This window comes from Pelobates fuscus, chromosome 11 (genome assembly GCF_036172605.1).
Source record: "Pelobates fuscus isolate aPelFus1 chromosome 11, aPelFus1.pri, whole genome shotgun sequence".
NCBI lineage: Eukaryota > Metazoa > Chordata > Amphibia > Anura > Pelobatidae > Pelobates > Pelobates fuscus.
The window spans coordinates 82,514,381-82,537,547 of record NC_086327.1 but is presented as its reverse complement, the minus strand read 5'-3'; the positions used below and the strand labels follow the sequence as shown (position 1 = coordinate 82,537,547).

At 39.7% G+C, this 23,167-nt stretch overlaps 1 protein-coding gene across 1 annotated transcript in view; it reads left to right on the top strand.

The window, feature by feature from the left end:
* The window catches only part of ABCG4 (ATP binding cassette subfamily G member 4), a 55,826-nt gene that overhangs the window by 18,173 nt on the left and 14,486 nt on the right, over positions 1–23,167 (top strand). Inside the window, exons 2-7 of the mRNA XM_063437113.1 lie at positions 9,953–10,224; positions 10,583–10,700; positions 12,147–12,279; positions 13,230–13,280; positions 18,853–18,998; positions 22,911–23,034. Coding sequence (XP_063293183.1) covers positions 9,999–10,224; positions 10,583–10,700; positions 12,147–12,279; positions 13,230–13,280; positions 18,853–18,998; positions 22,911–23,034 — 798 coding nt within the window. The 5' untranslated portion in view covers positions 9,953–9,998. The remainder of the gene's footprint in view (positions 1–9,952; positions 10,225–10,582; positions 10,701–12,146; positions 12,280–13,229; positions 13,281–18,852; positions 18,999–22,910; positions 23,035–23,167) is intronic.

Below are 23,167 nucleotides of genomic sequence, written 5' to 3'. Positions count from 1 at the left end.
CCCAGAGTCTGTAGAGGGGGAGCAACTACTGGAGTTCGCCAGGAACATAATCGCAGCTTTGGGAATCAACAGTTGTGCAGCCTCTCCCACCATAAAAGCAGCATTCAGGGTGAAAAAGTCTGCTGCAGCACCCAGCGACGCCCCGAGAGATACTATTGCTCTCACAAGAGACATAGCGGTGCGAGCCGCGATCATGGCCAGATCCAGGGAACTGCAAACCATACAATATGAAAACAACACACTGGCGATATACATCGATCTCCCTTTCGCAGTACTGGCAGAGAAGAGGAAACTAGCACCAATAGCAAAGAGACAGAGACAACTCCGTGAAATACAGATGGGGAGCTGACGGTTCACTCTTGGCAACGTCGGGAGCAGGACAAGTCACCCTCACCTCCTCTGAGGACCCAGAACCTTTCCTCCGAAGCCTAAATGCACTAGTAGACGGACAAAAGCAAGCGCCACCTGAGCCTACATCCAAGAAGCGAGCTGACCCCAAGGGGCATGACAAGCCGACCCCAATAACCCAGGGATACACTGCACAGCGGTGGAAACCCGCGGAAATAAAGACCCTTCTGCTGCAAAAGCCACGGAGCTCGAGGATCACCACCTGAACTGATCCAGCGGGGATATAACCCATGTGGACGGCAATTCAGGCCTCCCATCAGAGCCAAGAGACGGCAGACACAAATAAAGACTAGAGACACTACTATAACTCCAGATATTATAACTTAAGCTATCATAATTTAAACCAATCTTATGTATCTTATGTATACTTTACTTTACTCTACCCATATATTGGTCACGTTGTAAGATTTATGTGCAAAAGCAAATAAAATGCAAATTTAAAAAAATAAAAATAAAAAAATAATAAAAGAAATGCCAGCTTAGGGTCCAGAATAAACACAATGTTAAAGGCACACTATAGTCACCCGAACAACTACAGTGTGTAGAATTGTTACCTTTAGGTTTTTTGCTGTGAACACTGTCTTTTCAGAGAAAATGCAGTGTTTACATTACAGCCTAGTGATAACTTCACTGACCACTCCTCAGATGGCTGCTAGAGATCCTTCCATGGTCATGGCTGCCTAAAATGCATCCAAACACTCAGTGTCTCCACCCTCTGTATGCAGACACTGAACTTTCCTTATAGAGATTCATTGATTCAATTCATCTCTATGAGGAGATGCTGAACTGGGCAGGGCTGTGTTTGAATCATGCTGGCTCTGACACTGATCTGCCTCTTTGTCAGTTTCAGCCAATCCTATGGGGAAGCACAGTGATTTAATCAGGCCACCACTTGTAATGATGTCAACAGACTGCTTGTTTTTCTGAGTCTAACATCATGCAGATTTACAGCTTCAGGCTTAAATACAGTAAGATTTTGCTATATTTATGGAGGCATGAGGGGCCCAGGGGGGCTAGATGTTGGTGTTAACACTATAGGGTCAGGAATACATGTTTGTGTTCCTGACCCTATAGTAATCCTTTAAATAGCATCCTAAAGACTAAAAACCTCCCTCTAGGGAAAGTCTAGAGTTACAGATGCAAAAGTAGAGAAGAGGGATGTAACGGATCTCCGTGTACTCCGACCGAGTACCCTCCGTTGATGGATGCTCCTAGCGCTCTCAGAGGACTCCAAGCACTGCAGACGACACCACAACCACCGCAGGCTCCACAACCGCCGTAGCTTAACTGGAGCCGCGCCGTCTTCCGTCCACCCTGGAATGAACCTTCAGCATTCAGGAACGTGTGGGGAAGATCTCTCCTCCTGGAGAGCGTATCCGGAACAAGCTCTTAAAAGAGCTAAGTGATTAAGAGCTCAGGGGAATATGCAGAGCATAGCAATCCCCAGTGTGATATAGCAGTTCCCTCCAATAACGAGACAAGGCTACGTATTGAGGGTCAGAAGAGGTCTGAGGACTGGAACACCCAGCCTGCTTTTTATTAGGATAAGGTACACACAGGACACTCCCAGGGGGAGGATGAAATTAACCAATAACAGCATAGTACAGCCCACAGGTTCCCTCCCCTCAGATAAACAGTTAAACCAATTATTACATACAATAAAAATACAGTTTTTACACACACACTGTAACTTTAAAACCATACATTCAATTTCAATAAAAGTTGCATATTCAGACTCAGCATACATCAAACATAAACCCTTCCAAAAATCAGCCAAATCCCTCCAGTGAATCAAAAGTTAGCTGGAAGTCCTTTATGACCGACCGCAAGCACAATTTCCTGCCCAAAACAGTTCCATAGATTTGGGCTGTGCGGTCGGTCAATTTCATGCGAAAAAACGACTAAGTCCCATTTCGAACGGGACTTAGTCTCTGGAGCTGCAAGTTCCGTATGGGAGAAGGTAAGGGTCAGCGGTGTTCGGCAAAATGTGTAGCCGATTTTAGTTCCACAGAATCTTTAGCATACACCGCTGACCGCATCCATATGACCAAAATGGCCGCCGCCACGTGTTCGGCTGCCGAATGGCGGCCACCCAGCGGTCGGCAATTAACCTGCAGTAACCTCACAGCCTGGGAGGTAAATTGCCTGCACACTTTAGCTTCTGGGTGGTCCGCCTGTGTGGTACTTGGTTCAGTAAGCCCTATTTACTGAACCAAGTGGGAGAAAGCCAGGGGCAAGTTATTTTACAGGTCTGGGGACATAGTCTTAAAGGGGTATTGTTCAGCAAAGTCACAATATGTCCCCAGACGGTTCTTAAAGGGCCATACACACCCAATAAATGTTAATAAGTTTTCAGGGGCACAATCTTCCAGGGGCCAAAGTCATGAGGCAGGAGGCTGGCAAACATGCTTCTCCACAATCCAGGGAAGCAGGGCAATTTCTCATTTAAAGGGCCAGTTACAAATAGCGATTTGTAACAAGGGAGGTCTTGGAAAATGTGACTCAGTCTAACTGGATCCTGGTACCATCTAGATCAACACTGTACTAATCAATATACTTTGATAATAGTTTTACTGGGAAGCATCATCTAGGTCTTCACCCAGGTCTCTCTTCCCTGATAGAGTTATGAGCCATACCTAAGAATATTGCCAGGATTCTTAATATAGCCCCCTTTTCACAGTTCATATATTCATAAATCCTCTCAAAGCTAGTTAGTGGGGCGTACTGTCTGTTTTGGAAAGACAAATCTCAGAATTACAGATTAGCATACAAGTTATCCTGTTTCAGGCATTGCATACATATCACTTAGAAAATCCAGCATTGGTGTACCCCTACCACTACCAATATCTGAAAAAGTAAAAAAGGATTATAAGAACCACCCTTGAAAAATACTTAAATCCCTTCTATATCAACGGTGGAAAACGAGGTTCCCAATGATTGGTGGATAAAAGAAGTTAATCTAGGGACTTCCTATGGGGATCAGTCCGCAGTGAAGTTGAACGTTTTAAGGTGAACAGATTGATTGTTCAATGTCGACCCATTGTCAGATTCCTGTATTTAAATTCAATTATAGCACCTGTACTAATTGGGATGATCTGTAAAATCAAAGAAGGTTCAGGATACCTATACTACTCGACAAACCGTGGACAAAGAATAAACACATCTAGACAGTCTTGGTCTTTTCCTTGATCTGACATATTTTGAGATATGTCTTTGTAGTCTTTGGTGGTCGTCGATGTCCAACCTAGTGGGCAAAGTTCTGAAAAGGTTTCTCGCTAAAGTGAGAATTCAAAGTGAATTTCAAATTTACAACCATAGTAGCTGAACTGAAAGCATAGCTGATTTAGATATTTTTTCCAGTTCAGCTTCTTTGACCTTTAATTTGAAAATTCACTTTCAATTCACTTTAAATTCACACTTTAATGACTATCCCTGATAGTAATTTAATAGTAACATAATTTTTAGCACGTAAATGCGACAATTAGTTATATTTTAAATTGAGTCAAGCAAATCAGAATGGAGTGCAGTTTTGGGTTTTTTTTTATAACATTTTGGGTATTATAAGAATAAAGATCAGAGGGTGGACAGGTCAAAATCACTCCAAGATGATCCATTCTCTGAATATTGCCTTTAAAAGTGAAAGAAGAGGCAATTACCAGGAATTTAAATGGGTTCCACAGAGCCTGAATTAACTGTGAATTTGAATATACTATTATAAATGTAGGACAGTAAAAATCTACATTGAGTTATATCTAGAGGATCTACAATAGTTACCCCTCATATATTGGATGTTTCTAATTGTGCATGTCAAAGGTTCAATATATATTGCAAACAGGAAAAGAGATAGTGGACAACCCTCTCTGTACCATATTTTATTGGGATCTCACTGGAAACCATAGTTAATACCTTGGCCATTGAGTTCTAAAGCGCTTTAACAGCTGTCCCAACATTCGATGGTAGTCCAACCTCAGACATGATTTCACAGAGATAATCCTAACCAACTTGGCTATATGCCTTCTCAGCATCTAATCCCCAAAGAAGGCTCTATAAATCATGTCAATGCAACAAATCAATCAGACACCTTGCGATTGTAGATCAATCCAACCTTGTCAGGATGGATTGCACTTGGATGCAATTAAATATGTGATATGAAACACCAAGTTTTGAGCCAAGTATTTTAAAAAAGTGTTCTCCAAGTTTTGCATGAAAGAGAGCTTTGGATTGAGGAGGACTTCAGAAATAACATAACAACATACCAAAACAGATTTACTTTTAGTAGGCTTATAAAGGCTTGGTTACATGCCAAAAAAATGCAGAAAACCCCAGTTTGAAGCTTTTTCCAATTTTGTTAAAAACTAGGAAAACATTATTCTCAACCGCAGATTGGCTGTCAGATCTCTCTGGCAACCCATATATTAGATATTATATTCCTGAATACTATGCTTTTGTAAGAATTCACCCAGTCCATGTTTAAAAACCGGTTCAAACTCTGATAAAGCCACCTCTTCAAGCAGAGAATTTTACATTGTTATTGTTTTTACTGTAAAGATCATTTGCCTTCATAAAGATCATAAACCTTCTTTCTTCCAGTCAAAATGAGTGACCTTGATTCTCTTGTATAGTCCTATTATATATACACATTGTTATCATGTCCCCTCTAAAGTACTGTTTTTCTAAACGAAACAAATTTAAATTTATTAACCTTTCTTCATAACTAAAATCTTCCATTCCCCTTACTAAGTTTTGCACTTTTTCTAGTGCCGTAATATCCTTCTTTAGAACAGGTCCCCAAAATCACAAAGCATATTCAAGCTGTGGTCTTACCATTTATTGATAAGAGGCAAAATTAATTTTTTATTCCAAGAATGAAAGCCTCTTTTTATACCTTACTGGCCTTAGCAATTACGGATTGATATATCTAATAAAGTTTGACTTAGTTTGAGTACTGGTATATGTGGGTAATGTTTTGAATAAGGTGACAGTAGGCCATCAATTTGTAAAAAAAAACATCTTAAACAGAGCAAGGTCTTTTTTAAGGGTTAAAAAGTCTTGGTCATTCCATAGTTGATTGATGGAACTTACAACTGCTTTTGTCAAGGATGTAAAGATAAGTAAGGGTAATACATTTGAAAAGTGTTTAGAGTGGTATATTGTAGGTGAGTGACACTCTTGAAGAGCTTTGAAGCCCTTGACCTTGAAGTATTGTTTGGTGTTGGCTAATGCCTATTTTGGTAGGTTGCATAATGCCTATGTTGGTAGATGTCATATCTTTAGTGGAGCCCACATGATTTTTCTCCAATCTAAATTCTAGGTGGCTTTCAGTAAAGTTTCTGTTTGGTTGAGATGTGAACTAGAGATATTGTGTTTTGCTAACATTGTAGTAGTACATTTTGTATTATAAGATAGCACCATACCATTGTAAGAGCTGTAGCAAAATTTATGTAACGGTTATTCATCTTCGAAGATCACCATTTTCTGTTCCACTAAAAGTGTTTGGGTACCTGAAATGGCAGACGATGTGCACCAAAGTTAGCAATGTCTATCAAATGAAAATAGTTTTTCATGTATTGTCCGAGGCTTGTCTATTCGAGAAGTCCGATTGTTCGGTGGAAACTAAAATGAGAATCAATTTATTAAGGTGCATCTTAATTATCTTAGCATATTATTTGATGTCTGTATTGAGAAGCAGTGTAGGGAGTAAATTTGTACTTGTGATGGTTGGTTTGTCTGGCTTAGGTAATCTTACAACAGAGCTCAATATTTCCACTTGCCACTAGCTAGTGAAAATTTAGCCCTGCAAGTAGAATTTTACCCCAGGTAGGATATATTATGACTTTTAAGGCCTGGCTAGTAACTAACTTTATACTCTTGCTTAAATACTGGCTGTCAATGTTTTGGGCGAGACTGAAACAGTTTTATTTTATTGCATTACAATGCCAAATGTGACCGGTGGAGATCTTTAAAGACCTTCATTAGAGAACCCATTTGGCCCTGGGGATTTGTAACGCCTGTTGCACCTCCACCTCAGATATGAAAGCAGTGAATATCTCTTGTTTGTCATGTCGAAATTATGACAATATGACATCTAAATACGACATTTAAAAAATTATTGATGTCAGAATAGACTGCAGAACAATGTTAGAATCAGAATTTGCATTTTATAAATAATAGTAATTTACTATTTGAAAGTTTAAAAGTTTGAGTCCTCCTTTAGTTTTATATATTTTTTTAAGAATATGGTCGCTCTATTACCTTGGCATAGTAAGTGAATTTGGTTTTACGGGTCAGGCTTTCAGCTTGCATGCGGTGTTCAGTTTGCGTAGGGCAGAGTATAGACAGTTGATTCCTTGTGTATTGAAGGTTACATGATATGGAGAGGATTGGCTAACCTGTTTTGCAAGGCTTCTTGTGTGTCTATGAGCTGTAGATGAAGTGGCCTCCAAGAACTGCTTTATTGGCCAATCAAGTGTTGATAACAGTGTGAAATGAATGAGGGTTCAGAAACATAGTTTAGGATGATTGATTGGGATAATTTGTTGAGCCTCAAATAGTTTAGGATTATTGAATGGGATGATTTGCTAAGCCTCCATAAGCCTAATGCTTTAACTGCAAAAGGAATTAGGGGAGCGTGATTGATCCAGCTTTCTTAAGTCTATTTAGGTAAATAGTGCCAGTAGGAGAGTAGACATTTCTCTGGGCTTATTTGGTGCATGTGCGCAGTACAATGTGGCTTAGTAGAGAAGTAAAAAAAGAGATTAAAAATAAGAAAAGGGCTTTTAAAGCATTTAAATCAGACCAATCAGATGCATCCTATATAAGATATAAGGAAGCCAATAATACTTGCAAAAAGGCAATTAAAGTGGCTAAACTAGAAAATGAGAAATTGATAGCCAGGGATAGGGAAATAAGTGAACCTCTGTATTTAATTTTTCAAGATTCTTTTGTTTCAGGTATTGTACCGGAGGATTGGAGGAAGGCAGATGTTGTTCCTATATTTAAAAAGGGTTCAAAATCCTTGCCTGGAAATTATAGACCTGTGAGCTTAACTTCTGTGACAGGGAAATTATTTGAACGGCTATTAAGGGATAATATTCAGGAATTCATTGGGAAGAACTGTGTTATTAGCAATAATCAGCATGGTTTTATGAAACATAGGTCATATCAAACTAACCTAATTGCATTCTACGAAGAAGTAAGTAGAAATATAGATCAGTGTGTTGCAGTGGATGTGATCTACTTGGATTTTGCCAAGGCATTTGATACGGTTCCTCACAATAGGTTAGTCTTCAAACTAAAAGAAATTGGTCTAGATGAATATTCTTGTTCTTGGGTAGAACATTGGCTTAAGGATAGAGTACAGCGAGTTGTCATAAATGGTAAATTTTCAAGCTGGACAAAAGTGGTAAGTGGTGTCCCTCAGGGTTCTGTTTTGGGACCGCTTCTATTTAACATATTTATAAATGATCTTGAAATGGGCATTGAAAGCCATGTATCAGTGTTTGCAGATGACACAAAACTTTGTAAAGTAATAAAATGTGAGCAGGATATTGCCTTGCTTCAGAGGTATTTGGATAGATTGGGGGACTGGGCACTAAAATGGCAGATGAAATTTAACGTAGAAAAATGCAAAGTTATGCACTTCGGGGTTAAGAATGCACAAGCAATTTACACCCTAAATGGTAGTGAACTAGGGATAACCACACACGAGAAGGATTTGGGAATTGTTATAGACAACAAATTAGGTAGCAATATGCAATGTCAATCTGCCGTTGCTAAGGCCAGTAAGGTTTTGTCATGTATAAATAGGGGCATAAATTCTCGAGATGAAAATATAATTTTGCCTCTTTATAAATCGCTGGTAAGACCACACCTTGAATATGCTGTGCAATTTTGGGCACCTGTTCTAAAGAAGGATATCATGCCACTAGAAAAAGTGCAGAGACGAGCTACAAAATTGATAAAAGGAATGGAGCATTTTAGTTATGAAGAAAGGTTAAAAAATTTAAATCTCTTCAGTTTGGAAAAACGGCGCCTTAGAGGGGATATGATAACATTATACAAATATATTCGGGGCCAGTACAAACCATTATCTGGAAATCTATTCATAAACAGGGCTATACATAGGACACGAGGTCACACATTTAGGCTTGAAGAAAGGAGATTTCATCTAAGGCAAAGAAAAGGTTTTTTTACAGTAAGAGCAATAAGGATATGGAATTCATTGCCAGAAGAGGTGGTTTTGTCAGAGTCTATACAGATGTTTAAGTTGCAATTGGATAAATACTTGCAAAAACATAACATACAGGGATACAATTCCTAATTAGTGGGGTAATAGCTGCTTGATCCAAGGAGACATCTGACTGCTATTTTGGGGTCAAGAAGGAATGTTTTCCTAGTTTGTTGCAAAATTGGAAGCGCTTCAGACTGGGTTTTTTGCCTTCTTTTGGATCAACAGCAAAAGCATATGTGAGGAAGGCTGAACTTGATGGACGCAAGTCTCTTTTCAGCTATGTAACTATGTAACTATGTAACATTTCAGGGTATAATTTAGAGTAGAGATGGGGACTGGGGAGGATTATGTCTGTGAAAATTTATTTCCTGGTAGAATTTATTTGCAGCATTAGATTTGGATTTTCTTGTAGTAACTTTGGAGATAAAGATGTAAAACCTGAATTATTAAAAAAAAAAAAAAAAAGAGAGAGATGGAACGAATTGAGAAAAATTATAGTTAGAGTCCATCTAGAGAGGCGATTAAAGCCGGATAGACAGGCTCACAGTCTCTGGTGAGAACAGGTGCCCTTTTTTGGGTTAAGAAACCCAAAGAGGAGACTAGAAGAGATTTATTTTGATACATCATCTAGCCAGGGCATCAGGGTTGTTTTGGTGGGGTAAGGCAGGTTTAGCAAAATCTAGCTGTTTGTTGTTGCATCAGAACTCTGCCGTCATGTGATAGCTTGGAGCTAGCAAAACACTATTATATTATATTATATTTTATAATCAATGAATAGATACCTCTACATATTAATGTAACAGTTTGAACTTAGGACAAAGAAGCTGAACTGGAACCATAGATTAATTTTTCCAGTTTGGCTATTTTGCCCTTAAATCTGAAATTAATTTTGAATTCGCTACAATTTAAACTTCAGTAAATAACTTTTATATACCCTACTCTAGAACAAAGAGCCATACCTGACCGTAAGAGGTGTCTTTGTTTGTAATTCTTAATGTATATTAAGCTTTCAGAAGTGAATAGTGATATAACAAAATCATTCAAACTATTGGAATAAGATGAATTCTAAATTGCTCTATCAGCTGAATACTAGGGCTCAAAATCAGAATTTATGCACTACTAGACAGGCCTAAAAATAACTTGCCACTGCAAGCATTGAGGGTCAATATCACACTCACCAGGGCAGAACTTCTACTCGCCAATGTCTAGTTGGAATTTTGAGCCCTCTTTGAATACTATGATGAGTATCTACGTCATGATAAATATTGCTATGCTATGTTAATTCACAATGGCATTACGTTTAACTGTTAATAGGCCACCAGGGCATCTGCATACCAGTGGTGCATTCCTATCCTTACACATGGCAGAGAAGGTGATCCCCCTAACACAGGTCACAACCACTACTGAGGATGGCCCCTGCCAGCCCCCACAAGACACAACTCTTCTTGCCACCCACCTGAAGAAAGTGGAGAACCACATCACAGATGCACGCCGCTTCTCCCATCTTCCTAAACGGTCTGCTGTGGACATTGAGTTTAAAGACCTTTCTTACTCTGTGAGAGAGGGATCATGCTGGAGAAAAAGAGGTTAGTGAATTTTTGGGTTGGTAGAAGCACTGGAAAGAGATGGAAAGTCATAGACAAAGCTGAATTCAAGCAGGTGTTAGTGAAATATTGAGGTGTATGGGAAACCTTAAATAAAGCCACAATGAAGAATAAATGACGGAAGGACAAAAGCGTGATAATGAAACAGAAAATTAATTAACAGCGTATTTCAAGAAATGGTCAGGATGGAAGATAGGCGAAGTAAACAAGGGGACGTACTGTTTGTACAGGATATATAGGGTGATAAAGCGAGAGGAAGATAATAAATAAAATACAAGGATGTATGTGCATCTTATATGTGTGCTTTATAATTTAAATTATATTTATTTATTCATGTCAGGATACAAAACTCTTCTAAAGTGCCTATCTGGCATGTTCTGCAGTCGAGAACTTATTGGGATAATGGGGCCATCTGGTGCTGGAAAATCTACTCTAATGAATATTCTTGCAGGATATAGGTGAGTGACCCTATATGTTATACTACAATACAGCATGTTACGGTCGATGGCAAGATTGTTATAATGGGAATGCTTTGCATTTTTAACTTTACACTGCAGTTTAAAATTAATAAGTGTATGCATTATAAACCATCACGCATTGCTGGTGAGAAGAACTACTAACAGAAATGAAATGAAATGAAAGAAAATGGGTTCTAATTACATATTCATTGATTTAATGTTGGAGATATCAGTGGATGGATGGTTTGGTGGAGTATAAATGGAGGGTTTTAATATCAAAGGTATGTCAATAGAATGATGTCTACATCACCTAGGAAATGATTAAGGAGGTTGTGTGGCTAGACTGATAAAGGACATTTAGTGGTAGTATAGAGAGACATTAGGTGACAGGCTGGAAGATAATGTTTCTGCTCATTCTACTATCTTAATAAAGGCAGAAGCAAGAACCAAAAAGATAGCAGGGCCAGCATTTATTATCAAAACATTCTAAATCATTTTTAGTTTACTGTTATTCATGTCACTTATGTTCTCGATGAAATGTATTAATAACAGCACTATTCTTCAGAACTAGTCAAATGTTCCAGAGGACCCAAAAGGGTGCATTGATTTTTAGCTTTAACTAGAGAGCTTGTAGAAGGCATTTGGCTTAACATTGTGTCTAATATGACAGTTCGTAAACTAAGTGTGACCTCTAAATTACAATGGGACGTTATACAATATCGAAAGTAAAATTACATTATTTAATCTTCTCTGTCATAAATGTCTGGGTTTAGAATTAATTATATTCCATTAGCATTTAGACAGTCTGTCCATCCCCCGTTCTCATTTCTTATCAATTTGGTTTGTATATACTATGCATTCCTTAGCTTCTGGCAAAGTGGTTAGTTTTACAGAAGGGATAGAAATCTTGTGTCTGCTGGAGTCTGCTCTGTTCAGAGTGACTCTGACAATATACATTTTAATTTCTATCATAGCACAAAATGTCTGCCGATATAAATACCCTGACAATTGGTTTATGTGAATGTACTTTTTTTTTGGGGGGGGGGAGGTATTCTCATGTTGGAATACAAGGGAAAATGGCGTCCCAGCATGCATCCTGTAAAATGACCTATTATATATTGGCAATTACATGACCATGCACCATCTCGCCTAGCGAGTAGACGACTGTCCGTACAGTTACAAATCTCCCATCACATTGTGACTTGAATGCATTCCTTTGGCTTTCTCCAAAACTGAAAAACTGTGAGCTATAAAAAAAAAATAGTGTGAAAGATAGCACACACAATTCCTATTGCTTATTATTTAGCTTTCCTGCTGCCTACACCAGATACTCTCAATATAACTACAAACTGGTACCATTTCGCACAACCTGGTTTATGGTGTATAGAAGTTGCTAATTATTTATTTCTGTTTAGTATAATGTCAAATTTTCTCTAAATATTACAGGGAAAGTGGGATGACTGGCCAGATTCTGGTGAATGGGAAGCAACGAGAACTTCGCACCTTCAGGAAGATGTCATGTTACATCATGCAGGATGACATGCTACTGCCACATCTTACTGTCATAGAGGCAATGATGGTGAGATGGGGGATCAGGGGTAAAGACTGAGATTTTATCAATTAGACTTTAATGACAAGAGGGTACTCCTCTATGTTGCTGAGAGATGTTTCTTGAATCAGGAGGTTGTGAGTTTGGTGCCAGTGCAGGGGATGTGAGCCCAAATTACTTCTAACAGAGATAATTAAATAATAAACAAATATATAACAATTCTTAGAGAAAATGAACTTTATATTGATAAATGAGACCAGACAACATGTACTTTTTTAGCTATAGGTAATAGTTTAGATTTTTATCTTTTATATGTATTGGAAAAACTATTGTTGTTCATCTGCTGCATATTTAAATTGGACATCGGAAAGTCCTCCTTTCACACAGAAACACGAAAAACCATGTTTCCCCAACTATCCCAGAGTTCCCAGCTTGGAATGCAAATGAGCACAGATAGGCATTGTGTTTTAGACTTCATAATGCCTTTCTGCTGGTACCCTTAGCAATGGATGTTATTGTAAACACAACTTTTTTAAAAATCATACCATGATTTCTTGAGCTTCTGTGCCCAATGAGAACTTCCCAAATTCCAACTTCAGATATGCAAGTGATGCACAACAATAATTTTTACATTAACATTGTGGGGAGATTAATTATGTATGGTTTCACCATGGCCAGATTCTGGTCACTGGTCCTTTTCCATTCCAACCCATGCTTTGGTTTAAAAACAACAACAACAACAAAAAAATGTGTTTTTGAAACATTCCAACTTAAGATATGCAATACATTTATCAAGGATATCTGGAAAAAACAATCTTATGTTTTAGTCTGCATGTAGGTGGTTCCAGGGAGAAATGGAGTAGTTTAGAAGTAAAAATAAAATCTTTATTAGTACAGATTTTAAATTATTATAGGGAAGAGGAAAAGTGCAACGTATAAGAAGACACTTTTAAAATTATTTTTTTTCCATTCCTGCCCAGGTCTCCACAAACCTCAAACTTAATGAGAAGATGGATGTGAAAAGGAAACTGGTAAGTGTCTTGTGAATCATTCGGGCCAAGATAGTGACTACACCGTTGAATAAACTGCTGAAAATCTGTTTTCCAAACGATATTCCATTTACTTATAAATGTATATTAAATATTTATCAGTTGACATCTCAATCAGAGTCAGTCTAGGTACAGCCAGGTCACACATTGCATTGGAGGAGGGGAGACAGCAAAATTGGGGGAGGTGTATCTACTCTGTAATAAAAAAGTGGTGCATAAATGTAAAAACAGAAGTCACCAATGGAACGTTCTGCTTGTTTCCATGGTGATTACCCTACATTTAGTACTTTAGACCGCTTTTTAGTACAGAAAACTTTAATAAATCTCCTCCATTGTTTCTGCTCCTCCTTTTCTCTTTATGCTCTCTCTCTGTGCTGAATGACCGATACAAAGGGCATCATTTATAACAAAGTTAAATGCTGAGTAATTGGGTAAGTCTTAATTTATTTCTTTGTTTTCTAAAGACATCTTACATTTGAATAAACATGACCTTTTAAAACCACCATTAACAGCTTTCTTGTTATCGACTGGAATATTACTTTAATCTGTCAAGCTATTTAATGACCCTACTTGTGAGCTGATATCCCTGTAGAATAAGTCCAAATGCATTTCAAGGATTAACAGGTGATTGGTTAAACTTTAAAAAAAATGATGCTTGTTACAGCATTATAAAGCAAAACTGTTCCCTCAGATCAGAGGAAGCAAAGAGCATTAAACCTGAAAAATAAACTCTATCGATCAACTAGGGCTAAAACCTCCTCATTCAAGTAAATACATATAAAATATGAATGCTGTGAGATGCCAGCATGTCCAAGACATTAGATTAGAACTGGCAATAACCACCCTACCTACCTTCAACATCCAAAGCCCAAGGAAACGAAATAGTCTTGTTAATTCACCAAAAATCCACTTTGTTCACAATGTTTATTGTGCATAATAAAAAAAAAGTGTGTTGGGCGTACACTGCATTACAACTTCCTTTGAGATTTGTGTTTGAGAAAATAAAAGGTGAAAATATATGGAACTGATGTTACCCAATCCCCAGCTTACTAAATTAAATGCACTAATTGATGCCCAATCTTCTAATTCCAGCATGTATCTATAAACTGAACAGATAATGTTCAAGCACATGGGGAATAGACTCAACTACCCTAGCGGTCTAAAAAAAGACTCTTATAACTACACCGTCACCCGAACTAACCTCCTCCTCCTCCTACTTCTTTTACACACAAAAATCTAACTTCTAAGTGCAAATTTGTGTGGATCCAACAATATTGCCTGGAAAATTAACCCAATGCCCATCTAGCACTCAGAGATTTAAACAGTCAAATTGATGACATACTAACACCCTGTTTTTTTGCCACAGGATGACAAGTACTTACAAACAGACCTTAAATGATATATTTACTTTTTAATTATTGGTTCATTTTAGAAAAATACCATATTTATTTAAGCACAAGAGAACAATATAATATTGAAATTGTCTCCTAAGTGTGGGGGGGGGGGGGGGGGGGTAACACCTAGTGAATAAATTCACTATGAATCGAAACTTACAACACAGTTTGTAGGAGACATAGGGAATACGTGGGCCCCTCAAAAAGGAAGCTAAGTAGATACTGACGAGTGAATATAGAAATACCTTTATAGATGAAAAAAAACCTCTAACCGGACTGTAATACTTAAAACTTATCTACTTAGCCCCCTTTTTGAGTTGCCCACTCCCATATCTACTTAGCTCCCTCTTTGAGGTGCCCATTTCCATAGGAACACTATACTTTATTCCCTATGTCTCCTATAAACTATGTTGTAAGTTTAGAGCCATATTTATTTAGGACTGGAGAATTGATTGTGCCCGGCTTCCAGTTGGTCAGTGGGATAGAATACAGTTTTGCCCATTTACATTAAAAAGTGTCCACCCCTTCTGAAGATTAAAGCTCCACAGTTTCAGTTTTTATTCCATACATGGGGTACAGGAACAATGGAATCCTTAGATCAATCCCCTGTTTTGTCATAACTCCAAATAGTGGAACGTCATTGGCAACACATATAAAGGGCATGCCCATCCATGAGAAAGGGGTGAACCTGCCCACTGAATTGGCGTGTCAGCCTGGCGCCTTGCATCTTACCGACAGGACCATGAATGGAGCGATGATAAATCTCTCTCTACATGGTCCTGGTGCTCATACAGAGCACTTACGCATCTATTTATGTGCTCACATTGCACTGCTCCAGGACAGTTCCCTGGTGTCCCCAGATGTTGGACAATGAAGGGGGAGGGGGCACGAACTAGGGCAGCAAAAACTGAAACGAAAGTAATTTACCTAATAAATGGCAGAGAATTGAGCAACGAGACTGCAGGGGCATGATCTATACCGGCGGTTCCAAAACTGTGGTGCCACAGAATATTTCCCCGCCACTATGATTATAGCACCGGGGAAACATTACTGCTGTACAGGGGCCCGGTCAAGTGCCGCGGTCCTTTAAGACCGCAACCGGGCATCTACAATGTTGGCCGGCTGGGAGGAAGTGACAGCCTGTCACTTCCTCCCAGCATCCTGCAGGGAGACAGTGCGGGAGGAAGAGTAGAGGAACATGAAGAGCTCCAGACGCCTCATTCCCACAGCAGCAGGACTTCAAGCCACTCTCCTAGCACATAAGGTCAGCTAACATGATATATACATACATACATACATACATACATACATACATATATATATATATATATATATATATATATATATATATATATATATATATATATATATATATATTTAAAAAAATCACTTGTGTGTGAGTATGTGTGAGTGTGTGTATGTATGTGTGTGAGTGTGTGTATGAGTGTGAGTATGAATATGTGTGTGAGTGTGTGTGTGAGTGTGTGTGAGTATGAGTGTTTGGTTTGTCAGGGTGTGCATCTGTTCTCCTCCCACAAATTCAGGCCAAATGGCCTTTCAACATATATATATGTCAGTGTGCTTCTGTGTCTTTGTGCGCACACAAATCTGTGTATGTGCATCTGTGTGCCAGGGTGTGTATTTTTATGTCAGTGTGTATCTGTCATGGTGTGGGCATGTATCAGTGTTTGTGTGTGTCAGGGTGCATGTGTGTATGTGTCGGTGTGTATCTATGTGTGTATGTGTCGGTGTCTATATGAATTTGTGTGTGTATGTGTCTGTATTTATATGCATCTGTGTGTTAATGTGCATGAATTTATGTGCAGTGGTGTATCCTGGTTTTGTGCTGCCCTAGGCAGGACAAAACTCAGGCGCCCCCCCCCCCCCCCGTGCCACCCCCACCCAACCCTTCCCCCCCGTCTTACCTTCTAAATACACACACACATTCACTGACAAATATGCATACACTAGCTAACAGACACTCACACTAACAGACACACACACAGTCAGACACACACACTCACTAGCAGACACACACACACACACTCACTAGGCGACACACACATTAACAGAAACACACACACACATTAACAGACACATTAACAGACACACACACACACATTAACAGACACATTAACAGACACATTAACAGACACATTAACAGACACATTAACAGACACACACACATTAACAGACACACACACATTAACAGACAAACACACAGTCAGACAAACACACAGTCAGACAAACACACACACAGTCAGACAAACACACACACAGTCAGACAAACACACACACAGTCAGACACACACACACACATTAACATATGTATATATATTTTTTAATTTAACCTACCCCCCAGCCTCCTTACCTTTGGGAATGCTGGGGGGGGGGGTCTCTTTCTCCCTGGTGGTCCAGTGGCTGCCGGCCGGGCGTGCAGGCTGCTGTGCGCTGGCGGGTAGGCGGCTGGCGAGGGAGCTCTTCCTCTGAACGCTCTGCTCAGCTCCCTCGCGCGCCGCAGAGTGAGGCTGGGAGCCGGAAGATGACGTCATATTCCGGCTCCCAGATTCACTCTGCGGCGCGCAAGGGAGCTGAGCAGAGCGCTCAGAGGAAGAGCTCCCTCGCCAGCCACCCGCCCAGCCCATCAGCCCGACCGGCAGCCCAGTTAGCCGCAAGGCTAACAAGGCATTTGCCCTGGGCATTTAGGGGCGGCGTTTTTTGCCGCCCCCTGGAAAATGCCGCCCAAGGCAAATGCCTTGTTTGCCTTGCGGCTAAAACGCCCCTGTATATGTGTACATATGTATGTGCATACATCCTAGCAGTCAAACACCAGTACAACGTACAAACACACCCCTTCACTCAAACACAAATACTTCACACAAATGTACATCCACATTTAAAGGTGAACATTACATTCAGACACACCCCTGTATTAAAACACAATAAATGTAGACAAGCACCCTTCAAACACCAACACTGTACATTGCACTATGGCCCCAGTAAATGCCGCAGCGCTGTACAGATATACAACCTAAAAATTTTGACTTGGAGTGCCTTGGAAAAATATTGAAATATTAAGGGCGCTTTGAACCTAAAAAGTGGGGAAACCACAGATACACCAAAAACACCAAAACTGCTTTCTTCAGCTTAAGTTATGTTGGTGCTTAGAGTGTATATATGCTTGATGCATAACATATTTCATTTTCTTAAATGTATTCCTGACCCTATAGGGTTAAAACCACCATCTAGCCACCCTGGGCCCCTCATGCCTCCCTAAATATAGTAAAATCTTACCTGTATTCAAGTCTGCAGCTGCATGATTTGTGCCTGTTTCCTTTATACCTGCCCACTTTCTGCTGACATCAGCAGTAGTGGTAGCCTGATTCAATCACAATGCATCCCCATAGGATTGGCTGAGACTGACAAAGAGGCAGATCAGTGGCAGAGCCAGCACAGTTAAAACACAGCCCTGACCAATCAACATCTCCTCATAGAGATTAATTGCATCAATGAATCTTTATGAGGAAAGTTCAGTGTCTGCATGCAGAGGGTGGAGACTCTGAATGTTTGGATTCATTTTAGGCAGCCATGACCCAGGAAGGATATCTGACAGACATCTGAGGAGTGGCCTGTGAAGTTATCACTAGGCTGTAATGTAAACACTGCATTTTCTCTGAAAAGACTATGTTTACAGCAAAAAGTCTGAAGGTAACGATTCTACTCACCAGAACAAATTCAATAAGCTGTATTTGTTCTGGTGACTATGGGTATTTTGAACCTTTAAAAAACATTATCAATGGTTTTGAAGACATTGTTGCTCTATGGTGATTATTCAGCTGATGTGATATTAGGGTTTTTTTACCCCAGATTTGCCCATAGGATTTTTATTCATTATGGTTCTGTGTTTAGTGAATAACATTGTCAATGTATTGTAAACACTATGAAACAGTTCACAATCAATTATTTACTTGCTAAAACAATAAAGCTTCCCACACATTTAATCCTATTTCTTCTGAATTGCTTTTATGTGTATTGCGTATTTTAATAGTTTATGTACAGAACCAAGAATTTATGTAACATTTTACAACTAACGTTTTATAATGTTTACACATTTTGCCTGAAATAACAATATGATTCTGAAGCATATCTCTGTCATGCAGGTGAATGAAATTTTAACAGCACTTGGTCTTCTAGAATGTTCTGGAACACGCACCATGTGCCTTTCAGGAGGACAACGGAAACGGCTTGCAATTGCCTTGGAGCTAGTCAATAATCCACCTGTTATGTTCTTTGATGAGCCTACTAGGTGGGATTGCTAAAACTAAAATGTCCAACTATATTTTCTATACTCGTGTTATATACCTAGAATATGCTCTTCAATGTTCTATATTTTTTTTAAATTAATATTTATGTTCAAACCCCTCAAATATGTATACATCCAAAGCATTTGATATGAATAATTAGTCTTGACTTCAGAAAGCATTAATGCGTCATTTTTTTTTTTTTTTTTTTAATTCTTTATTTTTGTTGTGCAGGTGATTACAGGGCATTGTCATACGCCACAACAGCGTTAAATTGCATCAAGTTACATATGAGTTAAACAGTGGCATGAGAAACTTGCACAAATTTTGTTTTTGTTGAACATGCTAATCTAGGCAATTTTATGTATACGTTAACAATCTATGTGATAAACGATTAGAGCTGCATTGGGTCCCAGCGTTGCACATAAAAAGAAAACAGTGGTCTAGCGCTTATGTTTGTGTCTACATGCTGAGTTACATGCTAGAGGGTTCACTTTCGTAATCGCTTATTGAGTCGCAATATAACTGTATATGTAGCCTATCTCATCTATACAGTCCGCGTGTATACTAGTTTAGTCGCAAGATTTTGTAAGTGCAGAGTATAACAGACATTACAGTGACATTACACGTGGGAGTATACAGGGATATACAAGAGTAAGCTTAAGAAGGTTGGGAAATTTCAAAATACTGCACTTTATATAATAACCAGAAATAAAATGATAAAAGGAGACTTGCAGGGAGGAGAGAGTAAAATAAATCAAATCAGGCTGCTCTAGCTGAGTAACGTGTAAAATATCGCTACAATACTTCTTATATGTTCAGGTGGACAAATACAAATATAAAGCCATGGTGATTTATGGATGTTAGGTGAAAGTCACTTGTATTAAAGTAGTTACTCGGCAGGTCATTGGAGCTGAAGGCGCCTTGCAGACATCTTGTCTTCGTGCCACAGGCGAAGTCCCCTGTACCCCTTCATGGGCAGAGCAAGGATTCCCGGTTGGTGGGCTCTTTATGAGGCTGGCATGATACCTGGGTTCCCTGTGTGTTGCTGGCAAGAGGTAGCCGGCTTGAGGGCTGTGCCGTCGAGGTTGGTGCTCGGATTGCGCCGTCTGCCTGTGTCTGCACCTCGGCGGTGTCACCTGAGGGACACACAGTTGGTGCTGCTCCTGGCACCGTTCTCCGGTAGGTTGGCACTGGTGGGTAGGAGCTTGTCTGCTCTTTTGCCGCTTTGTTTGTGTTTGACTTTTCAGTCTTATGCTAGTGAGTCCGCCATGTGAGTGGGCTGTAGAAGGAGCGAGCTCCGGTCTGGCGGCCATCTTGTTTTGGGCCTCGAGCTCATGTGTCAGCGTTGTATTGCCTCCAGGCGCTTTTGCTATGGGGTGAGGACCGGGATATCCCCCCCGGTCCAGAGGGGGGGGGATCGGGACCGGGACCGCGATGGTCAGATTCATTGTTGGGCTCCGTAGGGCAGGATAGTGGAGCGGCGGCCGTCCACTCCACTCACCGCCAGGTAGGTCCCGCTTGGTGCGGCGGAAATCTCTCCCCCGAGGGACTAAAACTCTGCGAGCTAGCCTCTCCTCGGCTCCGGTGGCCCGCAATCACCGGGGGTCGCAGTTGTGGGTCCTTTAAACGTTCAAAAGTCCCTATATTCAGGCTTAATTCTGCACTTTTTGCAGGAGCAGATCCTTCCTGCGACCGTTAGGCTTGGCGGCCCAGCCCCGCCCCCAATGCGTCATTTTTTATGTCTGAAAATAAAGTCCCAATTTCCTACAATTGGTATGCATACTGGCAACTGCACATCACGGTGTCTGCTGACACAACACATTAGCAAATGGGTTGTTTTAGGACAGGGTGTGGGACATAACTGGGAGATTGTAATATGTGATGCCCAGCGCTAAGGGAAACATTAAAGTTATACATTTAGAAATAATGGAAGTGATAAAGATAAAGATGTATTTTGTGTCCTTAGATATTGCAGGGCTTAGTAAAATATGTCTCCAAGAAAGCAAAACAAAATATTGCATGGTAATACTGACCAGGGTCAGGCTTACAGAAAGCAGCCTAGATCCTGCCAAACTCAACAACAAAGCTCAAAATAACTAATGACAACAAACTGGGTAGATAAACTAAGCCCTTTCTTTGGCTTTCAGGAACCATGACAGGGTAGTCCAAGTGCATCGTTGGGGGGGGGGGGGGGGGGGAAGAACAGAGGATGTAGCCCCAGGTGGGGTCCTGAAATGCCTCGGGTCTAATTCTAGCCCTGTGTCACTGTCAGCCCCGAGTCCTATACAATACTAAAAGTAAAAAAATATTTCCAATCAGATAATTATTGCAGTGCCACCTTAATGTTCCATATTTAAAGTTAATTATACAGCAATTAACATTGCTGTGGGTGTAAGATTATTTAACAAATCAAATTGGGTTGCAGGGGCGTTGCTAGGTTACAGCCATCCTTTCCACACTACCCCCTCCTCAACAAGTTGCCTAATAGAGCATTGTACTTCTGATCCTGCTTATTCCAATAGGCAGTTGCTTTGAGAAGAAGCTACGTGATGTAAAATAAAAAGCACATTAAATCCCACTTCCCCCTCCACTAACTGTTAAAATCTAGGTTTAAAGAGTCCCACATCCGTAGCTTCAGCCCACAAAGAGCGCCCCCACCCAAAGCCACACCTGTGTTGAGGCTAATACAGCAGGTGTCGAGTTTATAAATATAGTCTATATATTACTTTTACAATTAATTTAAAGATTTCAGAGGTGTCGAGTTTATAAATATAGTCTATATATTACTTTTACAATTAATTTAAAGATCTGAGAGGGTAGTGGATGCATGGAATAGCCTTCCAGCTGAAGTGGTAGAGGTTAACACAGTAAAGGAGTTTAAGCATGCGTGGGATAGGCATAAGGCTATCCTAACTATAAGATAAGGTCAGGGACTAATGAAAGTATTTAGAAAACTGGGCAGACTAGATGGGCCGAATGGTTCTTATCTGCCGTCACATTCTATGTTTCTATGTTTCTATGTTTCTATTTGATTTCACAATATGATTTATAGAACTTGTTAGGAAATATGGTTGGACTCAAACCGTGGTATGGGTCTGATTTTAGGAGGGGCTTTAGTCACTATGTATGGGAGGAGCCATTACATTTACCTTAGGCTGAAGCCACTAGTCTTTTGGCCACCTAGCAAAGCTAGGATGCTGAATAGACTGAGTGGTACATTTATGAAAACTGTAACATTTTATAGCAAACATACAGCATGTGCTTGTGTCTTGTTGACACCAGTGGCACTGGAACACCTCTTGCAATTCATAGAAAAATGTGTGAAATAGCAGGTTGGACTGGTAGACACACTTTGACATTTGGCAATGAGAACAATGCATTTAGGAACCTGAAGGTTCTGAGCAATCTCACATTGTAGAATCAATAGGAATAACAATGACAGCTTCTATATTTACCTATCCTCTAAAGGCACACAGTGGAAAAATGGCATTGAATAATACTTTTGTCTAGAGTCCAATAGTATTTCAAGAATCAGAGGTTAATATTAAAATTGACTAACTTTTTTCAAATATGATCCCACACCATCACCACTTGATCAGATTTTGTCTAGTTTAAAAATTGTCTGTTCCATCACAGAAAATAATATTGGATCAAAACACCTCTATTGCAGTAATTTCTGATTTACACTCACTTGCCAATACTAAAGTAACAATATGTACATATGTGTAACTACACTGTCAAAGTGAACAATTATATACATGCACTGCATAAAATAAATGACTTCATATAACCCATTGCATTTGCCCCTCACTTCCCATATGATTATCCTCACGTCTCCCCTATTTTGCTATTTTTTTGTTGGTTAGCTAACATTATAATACATTCTCTTCTCTCTATTTGACATTTTGTCATAGTGGTCTGGACAGCGCTTCCTGCTTCCAAGTGGTTTCTCTGTTAAGTTCACTGGCACAAGGAGGGCGCACCATAATTTGCACCGTACACCAACCCAGTGCAAAACTCTTTGAGATGTTTGACAAGGTCTGTATGTTTATGTTACTGTTGGTGTATATATCTATACATATGCTTATTTATACATAACCAAGGTGGCAAACATCCATACCCTATCAGGGTCTGTGCTTAACTAGAAGGCTATGTAACTACATTGTTTTTT